This window comes from Anguilla rostrata, chromosome 7 (genome assembly GCF_018555375.3).
Source record: "Anguilla rostrata isolate EN2019 chromosome 7, ASM1855537v3, whole genome shotgun sequence".
NCBI classification, from domain to species: Eukaryota; Metazoa; Chordata; class Actinopteri; order Anguilliformes; family Anguillidae; genus Anguilla; species Anguilla rostrata.
Window position 1 is genome coordinate 41,434,526 of NC_057939.1, and position 21,719 is coordinate 41,456,244.

Sequence of the window (21,719 nt, forward strand, 5' to 3'; positions counted from 1 at the left end):
CTGGTAATTCCATATGATTTTACCTGTCCGTAGTGTATTTATATGTATGCCCATCTAGTCAATGAATATTATGTTAAGTAAGTACTGTCAGTAGGTTTACAAAGAAATATCCAATCAGTTCCCCCAATTCTCACATTATTATAGGTACTAGGAAAATATATATCTATGGAAACATACAATGGAATGGAATTCATGCTGAAACGTATATTTTCTGAATTATACTTTGTGAATTGTGTGTAATGTGTGTGAGTGTATGTGTGTTAAAATCTAGTTTAACAAAGCATTAAAGTACTCCTTGCAAGTGGCTGATATTTAATATAAAATGAATTAGCAGAAACCCCTACGGCATCAAATATTCTGACAAACTTGTGCAGGAAGGAGAAACACATAAATACAAAAAACAAATCTTTAATTCATACATAATTCATCCATTTTTTCTAAAAATAAACAGTTTAGTGCATTGAAATGATACCCAGAATTCATGCAGCTACGTGTTTAATATTATGAATCAGTGCTCTGCATCTTTTATTTGAAAAGCTGCTCATATATCAACGGACTTGTGTAGTACACATGGTTGGAGATGCCAAAATGCCACAATTTTGTTATAATCAACATTCGGAAGGAGAAATTAATACTATAATTTAATAAATACAATTAAATATTATAACATATAAAATACTTTATGGTAGGAAATGATTGTCCTCTTGGGCTAAAGGAGGTGCCACTGTTTTTTTTTTGTGTTTATTTTTTGTCTTTCCGGAGAGCATGGAGAGGTACCAAATGATGGTGGGTATGGGGGGGAGGGGGAAGAGAGGGCACCCTATGTGAAGAAACCGATGAGGGGCTGGAGGAACAGGCCAAGCGTCCCGAGCACACAGACCAGCACGAACACCCAGAGGAAGATCCGGTCGATGACCATGGCCACGTACTTCCAGTCATCCTCCACCTACACCAGTGCGCAAGGCCAAGAGTCACAAGAGACGGAGGGAGGAAAAACAAGAATCACACAGGGGAGAAAAGACAGAAAGATATGGGCAGAGGGAAGAAAAAAGATATGTAAAATGGGAGGAAATCAGAAAAGAAGACATCCAGGAATGGGCGAATGACAGCACATGATTAAAGGATGGGAGGGAGAAGGGAGAGAGAGGTGAGTCCTTAATTGTTCTAATTCCAGTTTATATCATTTCTTTAGATAAAATCATGTATCCAGGTGGTGGAAGAAGCGGGTTACTGCCTATACGCACACATTTCACTATGGAGCATGTGGAGATTAGAATTATTGACTTAACGACACAGTATACATGCAATTCATTTTTTTTCCAAAACTAACCAATTTTCGAAATATTTTGCCAACTCTTCGCTCTGCCGAACACTGTAGGATGATGTAGAAGTGGAAAATGACATAATAAGTTTTGCCTTCATTTTCTATTCATACAATTCACAATGCAAGCAACTCCCTTGACATTTTCAGTGCGACCAGGTGTTTATTTCTTTTGCCAAACGAAGTGGAACATTTCCTCTTGCAATTATCACCATTGCGTCAACTGGACGCTGACACCACCTGCACCTCTTATAAATGGACAATGTGTCTGCATCCACATTTGTGTAATGAAAATAATGACATAAACTGCAATCATTTTGCAAATTTAGCATTCAGGGATGATGTTGCAAAATATTGAACTGTACTTTTTACAAGTATTGTGTTAGTTACTGAGTCAAACTTTTTTCTTATGTTTGTGTTCTGAAAACAGGCTTTCAGTGAGATTTCTTTAACTCCTTTCGTAGTGCCCCCCCCCCCTTTTTTTTTAACACAAGCATGAAAATAACATTCCCAAAATAAAATGGTTACTATTATTGAACCATTTTGACTACAGGCATAATCCTGGCACCACTCACTCCAAAACTAGTACCAATACTGGTAAATACATTGTAAAGTAACATTTACAATTGGGCTTAAAATTATTTTTTTAAAATAATAATAATTGGATCTATTTTAAAAATCTATTGAAATATATTTTTAAAATATGCTGTTCGCCTATACATAGGATGTCAATATGGATGTGTAATCATCAACATGTTTGTATCTTGCCTGTATATTTTGTTTGGGCTGTGGAATATTTCAGCTGTGGAATATTTTGGGCAGTGGCTCTTGTTAGAGACTCAACACCTAAAAGGATCTTCACAAGCAACTTAGAGCAACTTTAAGCAATTAAAAATGTGCTACAGCCGCAAGTTTTCCAGAAAATGACAGCCTGACCGTACCTCTTTGGCTTTGTTGCGGCTCCGCATGTTCTCGGCGATGTATTTGACGCTCTCGATAGCCTGCTTGATCTCGGGCGACACCACGGAGAAGGCCACCACCGTGTTTACGGGCGGCGAGGTCAGCTGCCGGCTGAGCTTGCTGGAATCCGGGAGCACGGGGGCATCCTTGCCCTGCTGGCAGGGGCACTTCTTGGGGTCGGCGGCCATCTTGTTCTCGCCGTACTCCAGGCAGTTCACGCCGTCCTGCGGGTGGCGGGTGGCGCTTTTCCGCTTCCTGCCCCCTTCCCCGCAGCTCCTCCCGCCGCAACCCACGCCCCCGCCGTCCCCGCCCGCGGCCCCGGCCCCGCCCAATCGCTCGGGAGACGGTTGCTGGTCGATGGGCCGGCGCATCAGCATCACCCGGGGCAGGACGCCGAGGAAGACGGACCGCACCCAGGAGGGCATGGTGTGGGTGGTGGGCGTGCGGTAGTGGACGTTGAGCACGAAGACGGTGATGACGATGGAGAGCGTGACGAAGATCATGGTGAAGAGCAGGTACTCGCCGATGAGCGGGATGACCAGCGAGGTGGACGGGATGGTCTCGGTGATGACCAGCAGGAACACGGTCAGCGAGAGGAGGACCGAGATGCAGAGGGTGACCTTCTCGCCGCAGTCAGAGGGCAGGTAGAAGACCAGCACGGTCAGGAAGGAGATGAGCAGGCAGGGGATGATGAGGTTGATGGTGTAGAAGAGCGGGAGGCGACGGATGTAGAAGGAGTAGGTGATGTCCGGGTAGATCTCCTCGCAGCAGTTGTATTTGATGTCGTGCTTGTATCCCGGGGCGTCGATAATCTCCCACTCGCCGCTCTCCCAGAAGTCTTTCAGGTTGACCTTCGACCCGATGAGCACAAGGTCAATCTTGGCCTTGTCATAGGTCCAGGACCCAAACTTCATGGAGCAGTTCTGGTAGTCGAAGGGAAAGTAGGTTATGTCCATTGGGCAAGAGCTTTTAAAGATAGCTGGTGGGACCCAGGTGATTGTACCGTCAAACTTCAACAGTGCCTTGGTTTTGTCTTCTACTAAGAAATCCCCAACAGCGCTAACAGTGACAAAGATGGGATGTCATAGTATTAGCATAAAGGGTTTTTTATCACCCAACTCTTCATTAAGAAATCACAATAACAACATTTCATAGGGAGAATAATAATTTCAGGGAGCATTTCTTAACACAGGACAAAGGAGTTTGCACAATAAGTTTGGCAAAGCTTTTCGATTCAATGGTTAACATTTAGTCAGGTTCATTGCCGTGTCAACCTATGTTTATTATTTACTGTAAGGACTCCAAGGACCACATAATGTGACATCAGTGAAGGCCTTTCAATGGAAAACAAATACAAACAGTTTCAACAGAGCATTGAATTACACTGTACTTTTAAGTGTATGTGCATCTTAAAACCCTGTGGGACTATGCTCAACTTAAAAGAAAGAACAAAAGTTAGAATGTGGTCACAGGAACCAGACAATTTTAAGAACTCTGATTCATCACAAGTCTAGTTCATGAATATTCCACATACTGTTATACCGACAGTATGTGTGGATTTCTTAATAGTGAACATAATAATATTAATAATAATTGTTCTCTGAAATAAATACACTTACTTGTTGTACAACACAATGTCAGGTCTCCATATTTTATTTGATGGCACGCGTATAAATTCAATTCCATCGTAATCTGCTGGAGCCCATTTCAACTTGTAATCATTCCAAATCTGGAACACAGAACAAAAAGTATTTTCAGTTTTAGGATTCCTGCTCCCAACTGCTCTTTGTGTTCTTAATGCCATGATGTGTTCAGAGAGTTCTTCTGTTTTCAAAGTAAAAATAACAGTATCGGCAACTCTTCATTTTGATTCATTTCACTTAGTAGGTGTCTCATTATTCATCCGTGTCAAAAAGATCTAACCTGCGGTTATAGTTGTAACAGATTAAATTTGAGAAACCCCAGTCCACACGCTTCTTTGGAATGTTTCACTGCTTTGAACCTGACTCTCAGCAAAATGTATTATACCTATACTGTAGGAAAAAGTGGAAGAATGTTTTATTATACAAAACGGTCACATGTCAACATAACTTAAACCACAATGAATACCTTGGTGAATACCTGATTCCGATTGGCTGGAAAGTGTGCGTTAAATCCGTATATAAAATGGTTTGTTTCAATCCTGGATGCTGTTTGGCTGAGATGGCATTCTACAGTGATTGTAAACCCAATACATTTACAGTTAATCAAACAGCCTGTTTGTAAACGGTAGCACTTCAGGCACAAACCGTTACTTACAAATAATATGAGGAAGGTAACATTGCGTCATCAAATAATTGTTTCTATATGTTGTAACATAGCTTTTATATAACCAACACGGCACTTGAAGCCATGCAGTGTCATGAAAACAGTCACGTCTACAGGGGGTTGCCGGCATTCCACTATGCGTCATGCTAAGTAACACCCCTGTAGCTGTGACTGCATACACGATACAGCACTGCCTCCCACGCTGTATTTCTTAATTAAAATACACCTCGTCATGGATTATTACTCACATAATTATACTTCTTGGTACACTTATTTTGAAAGTTTTATGTTTTGGAGGGTATCCCAGACATTTTGGTATAGCCAAGAATAAATCCCCACTACAATCCTACGGCTTTATGAATGAAGATTATTTCAGGTGAGGACACCATGAAGCTGTTTCTGGGCAAACCTTCTGAAATAGCTGCAAAGCTATGAGGTGAGGAAGTCAGATAATCCTCCATTCGCATATCCATTTGTTCTCCCATCATTCATCTCCCCCCGTTCGGTGGAGTTGAGCGCTGCCAGTGAAAACCTGGCAACGTCTTCCCGTAACACTTTCACCCACGAAAAGCTGTGGCATGTGTAAGCCTTTTGCTCAGCGGCTCCGCGATTGTTACATAAATGACGGGACAGACAAGTTGGTCATTAGTCACTCCATCACAATCACCGCTGTCTCCTCAAGCGCGACGAGTTAAGCCCCAGCTCTTCTGGTTTTACAGATAAAAATGCGAACGCCACATTTTGGTGCTGTAATGGGATTACGTACTGTTCTGTTAGTCAATATGTGTTCTTAGCAATATGCTACAACTTCGGTGTAAACCGACGCATGGCTTTGTATATTTGTATCATACATTAGAGTAAGTAAATATGACATAAATGCATTAGATGAATTGAAAAGAAAGACACTAACATATTCTAAACCTAAATGGATATTGGTATGAATGCTAAATTCACTAAATGCTCAACTGACAGATACAGTTTTGTGATATTTTCTGTATATAACACACCCACACGCACACGCGCATATGTGTATGTGTGTTTTCTATATATTTTATGTAATATGATATAATCTAAACATGTTCAATATCCAGTAATGCAGCGTTATGTTCAATAAACAAATTATTGAATTTGATCCATTATCTGCATAAAGAACTTATAAAGAAATACATTGTTATTAAAAAAATACATCTATAGGCTCGGAACAGAAAAGCACACACTATTTGGGTCCATTAACCTTACAACAAAACCATTCATTGCCTTTTTATTGCGCATTAAGTTCAGGTAAGCAAGTAATTAAGGCAAAATGAAGAGGCAATAAAATAACACTATCTGAAAGGTTGACAGTTGATTACCAAGGGCAATTTCCCTTCCTGCAGTGCAGCACTCCTTGTACTTACTTAAGCAAAGCAGAGTCTGTCATTAGCTGTAATGCTAGTTCTAAATGACAAGGGCCATAATGAAAAATGCTGTCATTAATCTCCTGAAAGAAGGTCCTGTTTGAGATGGAGAGAGTGTGGAAAAGGTTTACCTGCGCACCAGACTCACACAAAGTAGCGGGAACGTTTTCCTTAAATGCACAGTAATCCTGTAATAAGTATTCCAGCCAGAGGGAAAGCATAGTATCCTCGCTGGCTAGGAGTTGTACCAGCTGTATTTAGAGGAAGAATACTATGCCACTAAATGAGGGAGAAGCAAAATTCTGAACACCAAAATGTATTATCAACAAATACCTACAGTAAAAGAGTAAAACTGTCCTGTGGGTAAGCGTATATGTCACCGTAGTTATAGTGTGTGTGGGTAAGCATGCTGTAAATATCCATATGTACATGGACACATGTTCAAGCATTTTTATGCATTCCTGTGTGTATATGAAGAAGTTTTCTTTCCCTCACTTCACTATATCTGCAAAAGGCACCATTCACACAAAATTGAACTGACATTTTAGTATTTTTTCCATACATACATTCAATGCAATCTTACATATAAGCCCATTTGAAGTGATTGGCATTAGGCTGGTCTGAATAGCCAGCTATTCTCATTCAGGGGGCTTTCAATCTGCTAAGGGTGTAGCAATCTCCTCAAACGCACAATAGCCGGTTTTATAAGGCACAGAGAAATCCGATTGCTAGGGCATCTGCCCTATGGACTCAGACGGTGCTGCAAACAAAAGACTGTGTTCCCAAATATCTGTACATGATACAAGAGATGTTGACCAAGCATCATAGCTTTTTGCTTAAGCTTCCCCATATGTATTGTGTGATTAATTGGTTCTAGTATATACACATGGCTACCTTTGGGTAAATACTACACATGTGTATCTACTGCAACATGCAGAAGGTTGCAACTACTGTCCAAAGAAGAACATTTTTTAAACTGTTCACACAAAAACTGATTTAAGAACATACTGTATATGCCTTGAATAAGAGGTTCAGAAGTGCTTGTGCTTTATGAGAAATAAGCACAAGGCTCCCTCACATGTTGAAGTACAGAGATCAGGGCTGCTCTTTGTTGTCCAATTTGTAACCCTAGAATGCTTTGACAAAGTCACAAGGCCATTTCTGGGCCGATTTCTGTTTTTCAACCGCACGTTCCCTTGCCACCCTTAATAAAATCAGGCATTCCACCTGTCAGTTCTGCTATTGTCCTGTGGGCATATGAGGGGGAGCCACTTACATGTCGTAGCCAGAGATTAGTCTCCATGATCTGATTCACTTCATCCTGTAGGAGAAGCAAAAGGAAACCTCTATGAATGTGACGTCCTGAATCTGTGTTCAACAATAACATTATAATTTCTTAGTGTCTTTACTTTGGATAACATTTGTTAGCGTAGGTACATTGCAGACTTTTACACTTAAGGGTTATTCAAATATATTATTTCAGTTTGAGTGTAGGTTTTTGATTGGTTCAGACAGTATATTAGGAATGAACATGATAAAGGATATTTTCATATTATATTTGAATTTGAAGCCAAGGCAAAATCAAAGACAGTTGAGCTGATTTGGCTACAAGTCTGTCACTTCCCATCAACACACTGATCTATGTACAAATTACAGTATTTGAGGGATAATGCTTGAGCTGGTTTTCAAGTAGATTTTTGGCACTAAATGGTTCATTGGCATTGTTAATAGTATGAGAAGTACAGCCAGCCAGTGTTCCAGGTACAAATAATTTGGAAATTGAAAGGTGACACTAAATCCAGTAGAAGGGCTTGGTCACAGTATGGCAGATGGGGATTTGTAGTTTTTGGGTGGGCCACAGTTCATAGCTTTCATGGTATTCTGTGAACATTCATAATGCTCCCAGACATTACTTGTAGAACCTAGCCTAGTTTTGTCCTGATGATGATCCATTAAAATAATGTATATGCTATTAGCAAGATTGCATTGTGATGATAATGAATATTCCTGACAAGGTGAATGTTTCAATGGTATTGTGTTTCTGTGAATGCACATGTGAAGGTGAAGTAGACAGTAGTGTCATATAATCAGCAAAGACCATAAATAAGCAGAGTAGCTGGCACAGCCCTAACACCTGAGACATGTGAGCATTTAAGGTGACATTGTTTTGTCTTTCATAGGTTACTGAAGAAGTCTGAAAGTCAGTGTGAAAGGTAGATGCTCTGCAGAATTACTTCAAATCAGATTTTAAAAAGAACAAAGAAATGACTCTCTCATATAATACAGTTTAAGTGGTCCCTATTGAAAATAACAAGCATGCAGTCATTTATTACCGGAGACTGTGTCAAGAAATAACCCTTTTTAAATTCATTAATTTAATTAATTATTGTTTTAGAACACAAGAACTTTCAGAAATGTCGAAGGACAGAGCATACGGGTACAGTACATAGGTGTGAATGTGTTAGAGAATTTTCGAAAAAAAAGAAATTTCTTCTGCAAATTGGTGCTTCGATCGCCATCAATGGTTCCATAGAGTCTGCCTCTCTCAACTAAGGATCTTGATCCCCTCCATGTATGCTGGTTTTCGTTCCAACTACAGTTGCAATCCTATAAACATCCCATGTTCAAACTGTGTAATATGATGCACATTACTGATGATATTACGATGAATGTGTTATTAATGTGAGCAGCATATGGCAGACTTACGACTTTCACCAGCTGAGAAATGGAGACCTCAAACTCCACAGTCACTGGATCGGACACGTTCTCCACGGGCCGGATGAACTGGTTATACCTGCGGAAGAGTCGACGAAATAGCCGGTCCTCCCCCTTGAATGAGAAGCATTCTGGGAGGATTCAGATAAATCTCTTAAATGAACATGCCCTCCAGATTTAAGCAGGAAATATTACAGTATGAGAGAGGATTTTAGTTTAATCAGGCAGTACATTATTCACAATGGCACAAAACCACAACTTTTGCAGTTATTAAGCAACGTATCTACCTTGGGTATCTTTGGTGAATATCCACTTGTATTAATGTATCATTTGTAAAATGTAAAATGTAAAATCTAATCTAATCTTCTTGGTAAAAAAAGTAGCATTTAATGTTTAAACTAATATAAAATAAACATTGTTCTATATTAATGAGTACAATGGTCTACATAAAAATATCCATGACATAAAATATCTCTACACACTGGCGTTGACATGATGTAGCAGTGAGTAACACTGCATCAAATGCTGTTAATTCCCACTTTGTAAACATGTCAGTGCTTAGCATAGCACCGATTAATCCCCTATCAATAAATCACACTACATCAACCAGTTGGTTGCAGTTTCATGCCACACAGCTGACAATGGACAAAGATTCATCAAGGTTCAGGGCTCTTTCTGCAAACCTGTAGTCATGTTTGCCACACCTTCCATTTTGTGGACAGAAAATGAGATATTAGCAAAGCTTCATGTTGTGAGAAACAACTGTACATTCCCAACACTAACACAACTGAATCATATACATGGTCAAATGGATGATTTTTATAAAATGGATGACCAAGCAAAGCCTAAACTCTTGGGTGCGGTCTTTACTGAAAGTCAATATTACACATCAATGGATAGGACACTGTGTCAACGCACCTTGGCCTAACACGGTACAGCAGGGATGTTAAGGGAGACTAAAAGCTCTTAGCAGGTTGTTCAGAGTCATGTCTTTCACTGGTCGGTACCTGTAGATAGCACCTGAGGAGGGAGGGTGTGAAGGTCACCTCAGATGAAGCTGAAGGCTATGTTGAATGCAAGAATCATGTCTCTGTTTGAGACAGTGTGGCCAGAATTTCTAAGGAATTTAATTTCTTAAATTCCCTAGTTCTTGCACAGATTTTGCATTTGACAAATAGCAAAATCCTTCAACAATGTGTTTTTGTCTCTCCCAACAAAAAGAAAATAAATGTTACCTTGACAGCTACATCTATCATAATACATCCAGAGGGGTCATTATTAACAACTCAAAGTCGTATGCCTACAAGACTGAGCTCTAGTACCCAGCTGCAAGGTTCATGACAATGAGCAAAGGTGAACTGCTGCTTAGTCAGCTGTTAAGTTAAGCATGGCACTGTCAAAAACCTGTCCTTAACATGGACGAAAAAGAAAAAAATGATATAAGGGCAGATGGACCATTCTTGATTTTCCAACATGGAAAAATATTCAATTAGTTTGTCTATGCATAATACAATGGCATAAAGGGAAACATCCACTGAGTTATGTGAATAGTGTAAACATCTCTACAAAGCTGCTCAGTTAAATCAGCATGCTAGAAAATATTCTGCATATGTAATTGTGCAAGCACACTGATCATACAGCCAAATAAATACACCAGTTGTTAAACCACACATTTTAATGTTTGTAGGAGGAACTATTAAATCTTCCTAGTTCCTTTGACTTAAAAAAAAATATATTTATTCAATTATGCTTAAAATTAAGATTTAAAACCTAGACAAGCTGTAAAGAGCTTGATTTAATCATCCCATTGCTCCCAAAGATTCATTTTAAATTCTGCTATATATTTTATGGACCTCCCTGAACATGTATCTATTCACAAACATCCTATTTGCGTTCAGCCAATAGCCAGTGACATCACCCTGTGAGCAGCTACAAAGGGACACCGAAGTGACAAAATACATGTCCGTCCCAGAGGAATTCTCCCTCCCCAGATCTTGTCATGTGCCTGCTTTGCTAGGGTTACTTTACTCCTTATGATTTCATTACCTGAAAGAAATTGCGGGCTTTGCGGTTGTAATTAGAAAGACCAATCTTCCCGTGATTGGCTGAGGGAAATGGAACAGTCGTAATCTCTTAATTGACTGGACCTTCACTTAAAAGGAAGTCAAATGGAACTTTGCCCACCCTGCATTTTTTTTTTAATGGGGGATTTTGGTCGTAAGCCCAATGATAACCTTGCAGAAGGGAAAATGGCACACGCGATCCTCGTGAGACGGGACTCGAAGAGAGTGGGACGTGGCACATACATTTTGCCTCGGGAAAGCAGCTACTTATTAGTCCGCTAATTTCCTTTTAGTACACGGAGGAAAGGACGCGTAGATTGAGTAAACAGCTGAGCACATTTGGTGCTCAAACACAAAAGGGGTCGAATTAGTTAATTTTGAAGTATACGTCTTGACAGTTGCAATAAATGTGTACTATTAATATGTGTACAGGTAGCTAGCCCCAAAATGATAGTAATACTAGATACAGATGAACAAAAATGAGCAGGTAAACACTATATAAAATATGAAAGATCAGCTATATGATAAGTTTACAATGCATTAAATATATTTTACTTTATTGATAAGTCAATGGAATCAAGAATAAAGATGGCAATACCTGCCCTATCGATAAAGTTGCCGCTCAACTGCTTGCACCAATAGAGACTCAAGCTCTTGCAATTTGGCCGTGATTGTTCTAGCACTCTGAGAATTGTTAATAGTTATTGTGTAAATATCCGTATGGTTGTTGTTGGTATTGGGTAAGACTCACTCTGGTAACAATCACACTTCCCATTTATTCTTGTTTCACATTCTGTTCAAAATTTGTAAATACACTACACACCACTTGTAAAGTATTAAAAATGCACCTTGATCATTTTACACCAGTTGCTGGTCATTTTTTCCCACCCTTTCCACTCTTTTACCCAATTCCACCAGTTATTCTTTTGTTTTATTTTTACCCCTCTTTACCCCGAGACATCCCTGGGGTCGGGCCATGACCGATGATATTCGGAAGATATTGAGATCAGTGGGCGTCACATAGGAAATGAAACAAGGGTATTTTTGGTGCAAAATAAAACCTGCTTAATGAATTTCCTGACACAGTGATAAATAAGTAACAAATCAATAACAATCAACGGATACTCACCTTGAACCCCCATCCAACAATCCATCAACACCTCCCACCCAACAGGCCCATATAATGTTGTTCTCGCACACCCCTACTAGCAACATTCCAAAAATTCTGAACACAAACAAGAACCCGAGTACGCAACTGAAATTTTCTTCGGTAGTCCAGCAGCGAAAGTCAGTGGACTGTCCCATGGCCATTGCAAAATGTGGTCACACAACCATTTTGTGGTGTGGGGATGGCTGGTTTAAGCAGCCACACCTGCCCTGGGTCAAGCTAATTAGACCTGGCTAGTTAGATAATTGGTTATGAATTAGATAATTGGCCAGGCTAATTGGGCCCAGGAACAGGGGTGGCTGCACCTGTGCGTAGTGAGGTAATCAGTGCGCACAGGTTAAATCTGCCATCCCCACCCACACAAGGGAGCCTCTCTGTCATGACAGTGTTTTACATCTGCTCCTTTGGCTGTACCATCTTGCCAAACCCTCGTAAATAAATGTGGACTATTTGAACATCTTCTCCCTGTGTCTCTGTGCTGGAGGGCCCCTAGGAAAGCCACTTCGGTGGCCTGTGGCAGGCGTGTTTGTCACACGTTTATTTGTGGCTGTGCGCTTGAGGTCATTGCCTTGCTGGAAGACTCACTAGTTTTTTGATAAAATGTGCTAGTTCTTGGCACAGTTCATGATACACCACCCTATTTGTACAATGTCCTTCTGGCGATAGCAAACTCACCAGAAGCACAATATGTATGGCCAAAGAGCTCTATTTCACCTTATCTAACCACAGAACCAAATTCCAACCAAAGTGCCAATGCCATTTAGCAAACTCAAGGTGTTTTGTTGATTGCCCTTTTTTAACCATCTCCCTTGCTGTGCATGGGGGAAAGTTGCATCTTGCATCAACCAGGCAACTGTATCACTGTTCCAGTAAGTGGTTTAAACCTCTTATTTTTGGCCCTAAAAATAGAAAGCAATATATTTTCTTCCGCATTTATGTTCGTACCCGTTGCCTGATTTGTATTCATTTTTTGTACCCATTGCCTGATTTATGTAGGTCAACTACCATTTGCCTCTTCTCATTTGTGTGTTCTTTGCCTTTCTCCGTGAAGAAGAAAAATGAATTTTCCTTTTGGATTACGTTGTTATACCTCAGTGAAACAGGAAACCATGGAGAGCCACAATACAGGTGCTTTGGACTGAGATGAACTTTGAAAAGCAGAAGCAGAAGTGATGCATATTTTAGTTTTTTTTATTATTATTATTTTACTTATAAGAATATTTTGAGGGTGTGAATTTTTGAAAGTTTTTAGGAAGTAAAATGATTACTTGTAAAAAAAGTTCTCAGTATTTTTCATATAGTTCTCATTTTGAGAAGAGAAAAAACTAATTATCTGCTTTTTTATACTGCATTATTCACTCATTTTGGGAAGGCACAGCACATTGTAATTCTGCGAATCTGCGAATCGGTAGCAAGGTTAAGTGAATGTCAATTGAATATATTTTACTTACTGGATAAAGATAGTAATAACCAGAGGAAGACATGAGCGGGATGTTTTCGAAAATGTCCCATTATAGCAATTTGGAGAAAAGAAAATGAATAAAGAAAATGTTCAAACAATTAATATACAACAGTGATATTCCTTTGATGTGCCTGGCCAGATTCAGTGTGGAACATACAAGAAAGAATCTCTCGAGGACCTTCTATTATTATTGCTGAATTAGTTTCACTCTGTGACAAAATGGATCCCCGAAGGCTATAAATTTTCATTGGCAAGGGACGCCAGTTTGCCTTCTTCAATCAGTGCTATCTCTCCTGTAGTGCTGTGTGGCCTGTATGAGAAAAAAAAAAATCATTTCTGGCTTACGGACGTGCGCATCGGAAGAGTACATACGCGGCAGGTGCTGTGCAGGTATGAGCGGAAAACAGATTCAAGAGGCACAGCTGGAGATTTCAAATTGGTGAGAAATGGAAAAAACGTGTTAGCGGATGTCTGCTGAGTGATTGTCAACGGTCGCGCTTCAGCCGAATCAACACGGGGCTCCGGAGAAGCCAAGCACGCTCAGCTGGGGAGCTTTTCAACAGATGCGGCAGGAGCCACCATGTCTGATGGCGTTTGCCTTCTCATCTCTGTTAGACAGGATGGCAGCGAACGCAGATTTAATCCTGCGTCACAGGAAGGCACACATGCGTCACTACATGAATTAGACTTTCACTAAAAAATATATATGTAGTTGTCACTTACAACTATGGATTCAGTGTTTCACTGCAACCACATGTAGCCATTTACATTTTGATAATGCATACCACAGAAGCGTACATTACATTTACAAAAGTACATTTTTGGCTGGACCGCAACATCGGGGCCAGCCCTACAAACGCAAATGTCTATGACTGGCTGACTGACTGACTGACTGACTGACTGAATGATAAAGTTACACCGCGCATGTCTGTGACGTTGGCCGGTTCGATTCAGCCGTATACTAGGTTTTAACCTGGTCTTGTTGACAAATTGTTTGCTAAATGGTCGCAGGCTCTATAATTTATATGACATGCATAAAGCATTTTGATAATGTTATACATCATTAACTTGCGCTACTGTATGCAAGTAATGGCAAAGGAGAACCTTGTAGAGGCAAATTAAAAGGAGTTGAAATGATCGACTTTCAGGAAGCGAAATTGCCACAGCACATTAGAGATTTCCATAGTCTGGTTCCTGAAAATGGTTAAATTATGAGAGGTATGGAATATAGAATATTTTAATCTGCATACACATGGCCAACGGTAATTGAATTCGGCATATGCTTTCATTATAAACTCATGAATATGTGAACAAGTGTTTAACCCCATTCATTAATTAACAATATGAGTTCCCCTTATTACACTGTACACAAATAACTGATGTTATTTTAATGTAAGTGGAGGCAGCACAGTGGACTATTTGTTTCACTCTTATTGCATGTGACATTATATAAAAAGACCAATTAAGCCAAGAAATGAAAACCAAGCTTCAGTGGTTTTTCCTTTTATTTCAAATTATGTTTAGGGGAAATGATGGAGAGGGAGGGAGGAGGGGTGTGCTGACATGTTTATGTTTATGTTGCATTTTACACCTTCCGCTCGTGAGCAGAACTTCATAGGAAATAACACTAATTGTTAATCAGCAATGAGAGCAGTTATTAAGTTGTTTTATTTAAAAATGAAATGAAACATACTTAATAACAAACTATGAAATTAGCATAATAAAGATTGCAGAGATGTCTGTGTGCATTGGCTTTCATGTTGGCCACTTTGGTAAATCTATGAGAGGTGTTACGGTAGTTATTGGTGATTAAAATAAAGATCATAATAACCATCATGTACACAAGATATAATAACTTACTTCAGGAAAGCACAATAGCATTGCCAATGTAACATCATCATAAATGAGCATATTGATATATTATGCATGCATAGGAAGTAATGGTGTAATGAGATTGAATGCTTACATTTAAGCCAGGACATTAATGCACATGTTGGTTTAAATCACCTTGAGTTTGATTAAAAACAACATTCAAATAAGTTAATAAATTAAAAAACAAGATCCTTGATAAGCGGACTTCAATGGTGACCCTACTTGCTCCCTCTAGCTTAAATTGCCTAACAGCAAAACCTAATGCAGCACAATCCTTCTGCTTCAAATAAATACTAAATTTGCACATTTGCAGTAAACATGAACATGAGTCGTTAATTAGCTTTTACTCTTTGAGAGAGAGAAAATCTTGACCCACAGGTTTTCATCAGAAATTCACCCCCTGCACCTTTCATTCATGGAACCACACCTCACACTTAAGATCTTAAATGCAAAGCCACATTACATTACAGGCATTTAGCAGACACTCTTATCCAGAGCAACTTACACAACTTTTTTTACATTGCATACATTGTATCCAATTATACAGCTGGATATATACTGAAGCAATGCAGGTTAGGTACCTTGCTCAAGAGTACAACGGCAGTGGCCTACTGGGGAATCAAACCTGTGACCTTTAGGTTACAAGACCAACTCCTTACCCATTACACTACACGGCCACCTGGCGGCTCCAGTTCTGGGGCTACACATTGAAAATAAAAAATCTCCCATCGACTGGCAGGTACAACATCCATGAGAACAGATTCTCATTCGTGAGAATAAAATAAGATCAAGATACACTAAATAGCATTGACATAGCACTCTGTGCCATTTGAAAGGGTCAAACAGCCAAACGTATGGAGAAGATGTGTGTTTTGTACAGGCACAACTCTGCAAGTAAAAGGGACTACGGTACGGTAGCTGCACAGCATGAATTATTAAGCCCATAACTGAAGGAAAGGCCATGTAGCCTCCCTCATAAATATTGAAGCTCTGAGTAACATAGCAAGATTTTTTTTTTCTTGAATCATTACTGTCATTCTGCACTGAGTTAACATTAAGCGGGCACTCTTATTTAACTTTGCATTTCACATTCTTAGTTGCATTGCTGGTTATTTTTGGTTTGTGGTTCGTGTTCAACACTTCACAACTGAAATGATTTCCTCAAAATGACAAGAATACTGTGCATCACATTCGAGACATAGATAAGCAAATACCCAGTAAAAGTGGCCCTCTAACTTGAATTGGCATTAGCATTTGAGTGGTTAGAGCAGTTTTAGCATTTGAGTAGCAGGGCACTGATGTTTCAGTGTTCTAACATGTGGCACAAACAGAGCCTAAGAGCCCGACCCCAGGTGTGTCTGGAATAAGGTGTGTAATCACTCTGCAGGTCAGAGGGCAAATCGTCATTTAGCACAGCCCCCCACACATTTGAACAGCCTGGTCGTCCGTCTACGCCGCATGGGCGGGGCCTAATGGGAGCCTGCCGCAACTCATATAAGAATCATGAGGCTATGGCTGGCAGGTCCGCTGCTCCCCGACGACGTCAGCGGGAGGGGGAGAGCCTCGTCGCTCCCCCCCCCCTGCGAGGTCGCCCAGCTGCAAACAACCCGAAGAGACGCTAAGTGCACTTTTCTGTTCGCGGGAGGAAGTGGATCGCAAATGGAAAGAGACAGCGGAGGGACCCGCGACGGTGCGCCGCGCTTCCTCTCGCGCGAGGGCTTCCGGTCCCCACCAGCCACGCGATGCCGGGGCGCGGGGGTCGTGTCATGGGGGCCAGAGCGGGTCATGACCCCCCCACCCATCTGAGCGTAACCAATAACGGTCCTCACAACGCATGCTGCCAGTCATGCATAGGTGTACATTTTGGGGGTGGGGATATATTCAATATTTAGAACACGTGCATTTGCCCCCCCCCCCCCCCAATAAAAACATGAAATATATTTTGAATTGTCACCTGGTGCCTGAATTTTGTGTTTTCCTTCACACAAATAAAGACATTTCCGCCATAAATTGATGCAGAAAAGGCACAAATCGGTGCATAAAAATTCACCAGAATGCAGGAAATGAAGTGTTTGACGCTCAAAATTTCCTGGGGAAGAACGCCCAGACCCCCCCTCTTAATGTGTCCCACCCAATGTTCAAACGAAACCAACGCCACTGTAGTCATGCCTTATTTTCACTTGACGAGTCCACCAGCTAACACTGCAGAAGGAAGGAAGGCTCACGTCTGCTCGGCTGCTGTGGGAAGAAAGACCAGAGGGGTTTCTCCTGCATGCTGAGGGGGGGGGGGGGGGGGACTCTGCCAATTAAAGCTCCCCCTCCCTGTGCGATACTAGCCCTGTAGGGCAGCTGGCTGCAGTCAACAGTGGCACAGTCAGGATCAGAATCACTGGGAGTAAATCCTGCCGGACATAGCACCCCACAGCCATCAGTAGCTTTTTGAGCAGAGGAGAGGTGTGTGTGTGGGGGGGGAGGGGGGGTTTATGTATGTCTCTTTCTTTCTCTGCGGTGTTTTTGCAGACAGAAACTTTTTAGTGCAAGGATTGTATTGTAAACTTAATTTTAGTATATGAATCATATGTATGCCACACCGCTCACCTGAGGGGTGTGTTCAAGTTTATTTCTTTTACAAAGTTGCCCCGTCATCCCTGTGCATAAGAACTTAGAATTCACCGTGAAGAGAACAAAATAGTAACTGTCAAAACAACGTTGGAGATAAAATGAATGCTGCAAATTCCAAAACAGCCTCTGGAGAAGTTCCCATTCAAAAACATACCATGATTCCTGACTGATAAATTATTTAGTGAAAAAGTTAGGTAACAAAAGTGCCCTCACAACAAATGACTTGGCTCACACGCATGCAACCCCTGGCACTCTAGGTTGCAGATACTTATTCATCCATCAATGAGGAGAAAGATAACTGACAAGTCTGCAGATTTCGCTCTGAAAGTGGCCTGTAGGAGGGGAGTTGGGAAGCAACAACGCCAGGAAGACATTACAGTTTGTCAGCTTAGGGTACTTTTCCGTACCTTGGGCTCCTATCTAGGTCACTTCCTCCCTTTTAATCCTCCAGGATGACTCACTGCCTGCCTGTAGTGCGATATTCTTGCTATTTCGGGGCGGCTGAGCCCGAACCACACGGAAGAAAGAAACTCGAGGCTCGCAGCCACAGCCTAGCATCCGTGAGAGTTTGGCTGCGCGCGCAAAACGCGGCGTTTATGCGCCATAATCGCTCGACAAGCGTGTTAGGAGAATCCCTGAGCCACACACCATGAAAGCCAATGCCAAAGCCATCTATCTTTTTAGCAGCCTGGAGATTGGTGGCGTGCAAGCTCTCTGCAGGCAACGTAGCTCTCAGAGCACCATTGCATTTTTTAACATTTATTTATTTCTTTATTTTTACTCCACTGGGATTTTCTACTTTTTGCAACATCAGCAGCTCGAGGCTAGGCTTTTATTTTCAAGCTGCAGTGCCAGGGAAATCACCACACTGAGCTGGAGACCGTAACCCCAGGTCAACCACTAAATAAATAGGAATTTAACGAGACGATCACAAGATTAATGTCTCCTGTTTAGTGGTACAGTTTGGGCCCCTTGCTGGTTAGCATCGCTTTACTCATTTCTGTGTGCACAATCTGAATCACAATCTTATCAGCTGCACAGGGACCTCCCATTTAAGGGTGTCTTGTAAAGCCTTGTTTGAACTATTGCATTCATTTGTAAGTTGTATTTTCATCTTGCGGTCAAGACTGATTTAGTTTTCATTGTATATTTGTGGGAAATCTTGGCTTTGAGGCTTACTTGCTTTTTGGTCCCAAACATTCAGGATCTCACACATTAAAAATAATCCCCCATGGCAATGTATCTAGTACAATTGACATTTAGTGTGTCAAATATATAAATAAATACATAATGCACTGTTTTCCTGAGAAAATATACTGAACATTTTCCAGAAGACTACACTGAACTGAGGGCACTATGTTTTATGGGACTGCAAGTTCTCAGTCTTTTCAAGCTTAATCTGCAAGAAATCTTGCCCTGAGCCCAATAAAACCTCAGACTAACCCTTTATTCCAGAATGCTCTGCAGAATTTGAGGAAACAGCAGGAATGCATCAACCACACTTTAAAACAGTTTGTGAACACTGCAGGAACAGTGGGGGAGAACTTCAAAATACAAAGGGAGCCATTTTTTTTTAACTACATTCTTTCAAACAAACAACAAAAAGCTCTCAAAGGACTTTGTAAACTTTAGTGTGTCAGAATGTATCACCACAGACACTGAAGTCATATGTGCATTCTCTAAAAAGGAGTCCCTGACTTGGACTGACACATCCTTGGTTTATTTCATACTGCATACTGTTCTGCACTGTACATCGTACAAATGAGGTGACAGGCAACCTCACTTAATATCACCATGCCGAGCTCCTGCATCGTTGATGCTTTTGACTGGTGAGTGTTTGTTAAGCACTCAGTTACAGCTCAGAACTTCATCTCAGGGTACTTCCATCTTGTCAGGTTTGTGCTACTGTATAATATATCCACAATTCCACATTTTGGAATTTAGAAAGAGAAGCAGCCAACTCCTGTCATTTGCCATGCTTTATTTCGTCAAAAAAGCAACAATAACACATCAGCTTACTAGGATGGATAAACAGTATCCTTACACGTTCTAATTATTGTCCATTGCTGTGCACACGCGGCACACACATGCTCTATGCATTAACAGTTCCATAGTTTCAAATCATATGCATATGCTCAGTCCTGAGGAATTAGTGTAGCGTAGTTGAATGGAGTTGCTTGGGGCATGGACGGTCTGTATTATAATGAAGAGATACCATGACCATCACCATTTGGCTATTAATATTAGGCACACATTGCTTTCATGTCAACGGGAATACTGTCTTTGCTTCTCATATGATAATTTTAATATCTCATCAGAATTTTAACAATAACTCTTTAAAGTATTTTATTTATTTTTTTAACTTCTGTTCAGGATATTGTGCACGCCCCGTCTCCAAAATCATTTGTAAAAACTTCGCTATGATAAAATACGAGGTACAGATATGGGAGTATACATCTGTTTACGAATTTCCTATTTGATGGATATCATGAAATGCATCGTAAAACTAACTTTAAAACACAAGCAGAGGATACATTCCAAACGCTAACCAGTTTTTTTCAGACGGACACGCGCATTAATTTCCCTAATATTACTCAATATGAAAATAGCGTCAGCTTTATTTCCGACTTAACAGTGACTCCTAAATGGAACGCTACAGCAGTGTAAGACGTTCTTTAACACAACACAAATGCAGTATGTAACACAACACAAATGCAGTCTAAATAATGCATTTACCGTTCTGCTTCGCAACATTTGAACATGCTGAAGTTCACTGTGAGTACGTCGCATTTAATTTCTATCGATTAAGGCTGTCCGATGCGGGAAAAGTCCGGAGACATGCAGTTCAATAATGAAGTTGCGTCTTACCTTTTATTATGAAACCCACGCAAAGGAGAAGCAAAGTCTGTTTCCACGTTGAATTCATCTCGTCGGTAGGAGTGCTTTCTGTGAAAAGGGGTAGATGGGACTGGTGGATACGACCTTTCCAAAACACAAGTTTACAAATAGTGTCCTCGGCAATGGGTGTTTTAAGAAGGTTGCCAGTGTGTTTTCTGATTTCGAGAAGTTCACGCCGTCCCACCCCCTGGACGCAACCTCCGTAATCTAATGGAGAGTGGCAGTACAAATTACGCGCGCATTATATAGGCTATTGGAACAACAAATCTGTTTACTACAGGATAGACACGATCCCAATTCGCACCTTTCTCAAATAAAATGTTGCTAGAATTCCGGACAGATCGATTCTTAATAATGAAATCTCTGCAACGACAAAAAGGTGTGATTTGAGAGAAAATAAAATTAACGATACATATCTAAACGATTGTGAAAACCATTAAGTATAGGCCTAATTAAACCTGATTACAAACCCATTTTATTTATCCATTACTTCACATTATAGTAAAGCTTGCTTATTTCTCTACTGGTAACGAGCAAGGTGTCCGTGCAAATATGGACTGAGCTGTTTGTATGTAAAGTTCACTTGTAATGGCATGTCATTTTGTAGGTGACATTACCTTTAAAAGTACAACATCATATTCATTTCCCTCTCATTTCTGTTTTCCTACTCTAGGCTGTCTGTACGCACATTCTAAAGTACAATTTCTAGATACATACATATGTTCTTAACATCACGGGGGGTATGGCTTTAATAAATAGCTTTTAAAAATCTAGAAAAATGTTTGGCAAGATTTGGAAAAAAATAAATAATATTCATTTTATTCATATTTTTTTATTTATTTATTGATCATGGCTGTTGGAGGGATAGACACAGTGATCCCTCCCCAAGACTGTGTGGTCACTAGTACAGCACCCTAGAAAATGGAACAGCTGA

General features: G+C 40.5%; 1 protein-coding gene across 3 annotated transcripts; it reads right to left on the reverse strand.

Annotated features, from left to right (window-relative positions):
• Positions 1 to 392: 392 nt before the first annotated feature.
• Positions 393 to 21,067, reverse strand: LOC135259703 (neuronal acetylcholine receptor subunit alpha-3-like). Of its 3 annotated transcripts, none has more exons than XM_064344335.1 (6): positions 20,756 to 21,067; positions 8,692 to 8,831; positions 7,262 to 7,306; positions 3,901 to 4,010; positions 2,263 to 3,340; positions 393 to 946 (listed from the first exon to the last, which is right to left on the reverse strand). In XM_064344335.1, exons 1-6 carry the CDS (start codon positions 20,811 to 20,813, stop codon positions 821 to 823), a joined length of 1,557 nt encoding a protein of 518 aa, XP_064200405.1. In that variant the 5' UTR covers positions 20,814 to 21,067; the 3' UTR covers positions 393 to 820. The 3 variants fall into 3 exon arrangements, with proteins under 3 accessions (XP_064200405.1, XP_064200407.1, XP_064200406.1); XM_064344337.1 differs by lacking the exon at positions 20,756 to 21,067 and adding an exon at positions 11,893 to 12,460; XM_064344336.1 differs by lacking the exon at positions 20,756 to 21,067 and adding an exon at positions 12,020 to 12,102.
• Between the last annotated feature and the right edge of the window lie 652 nt (positions 21,068 to 21,719).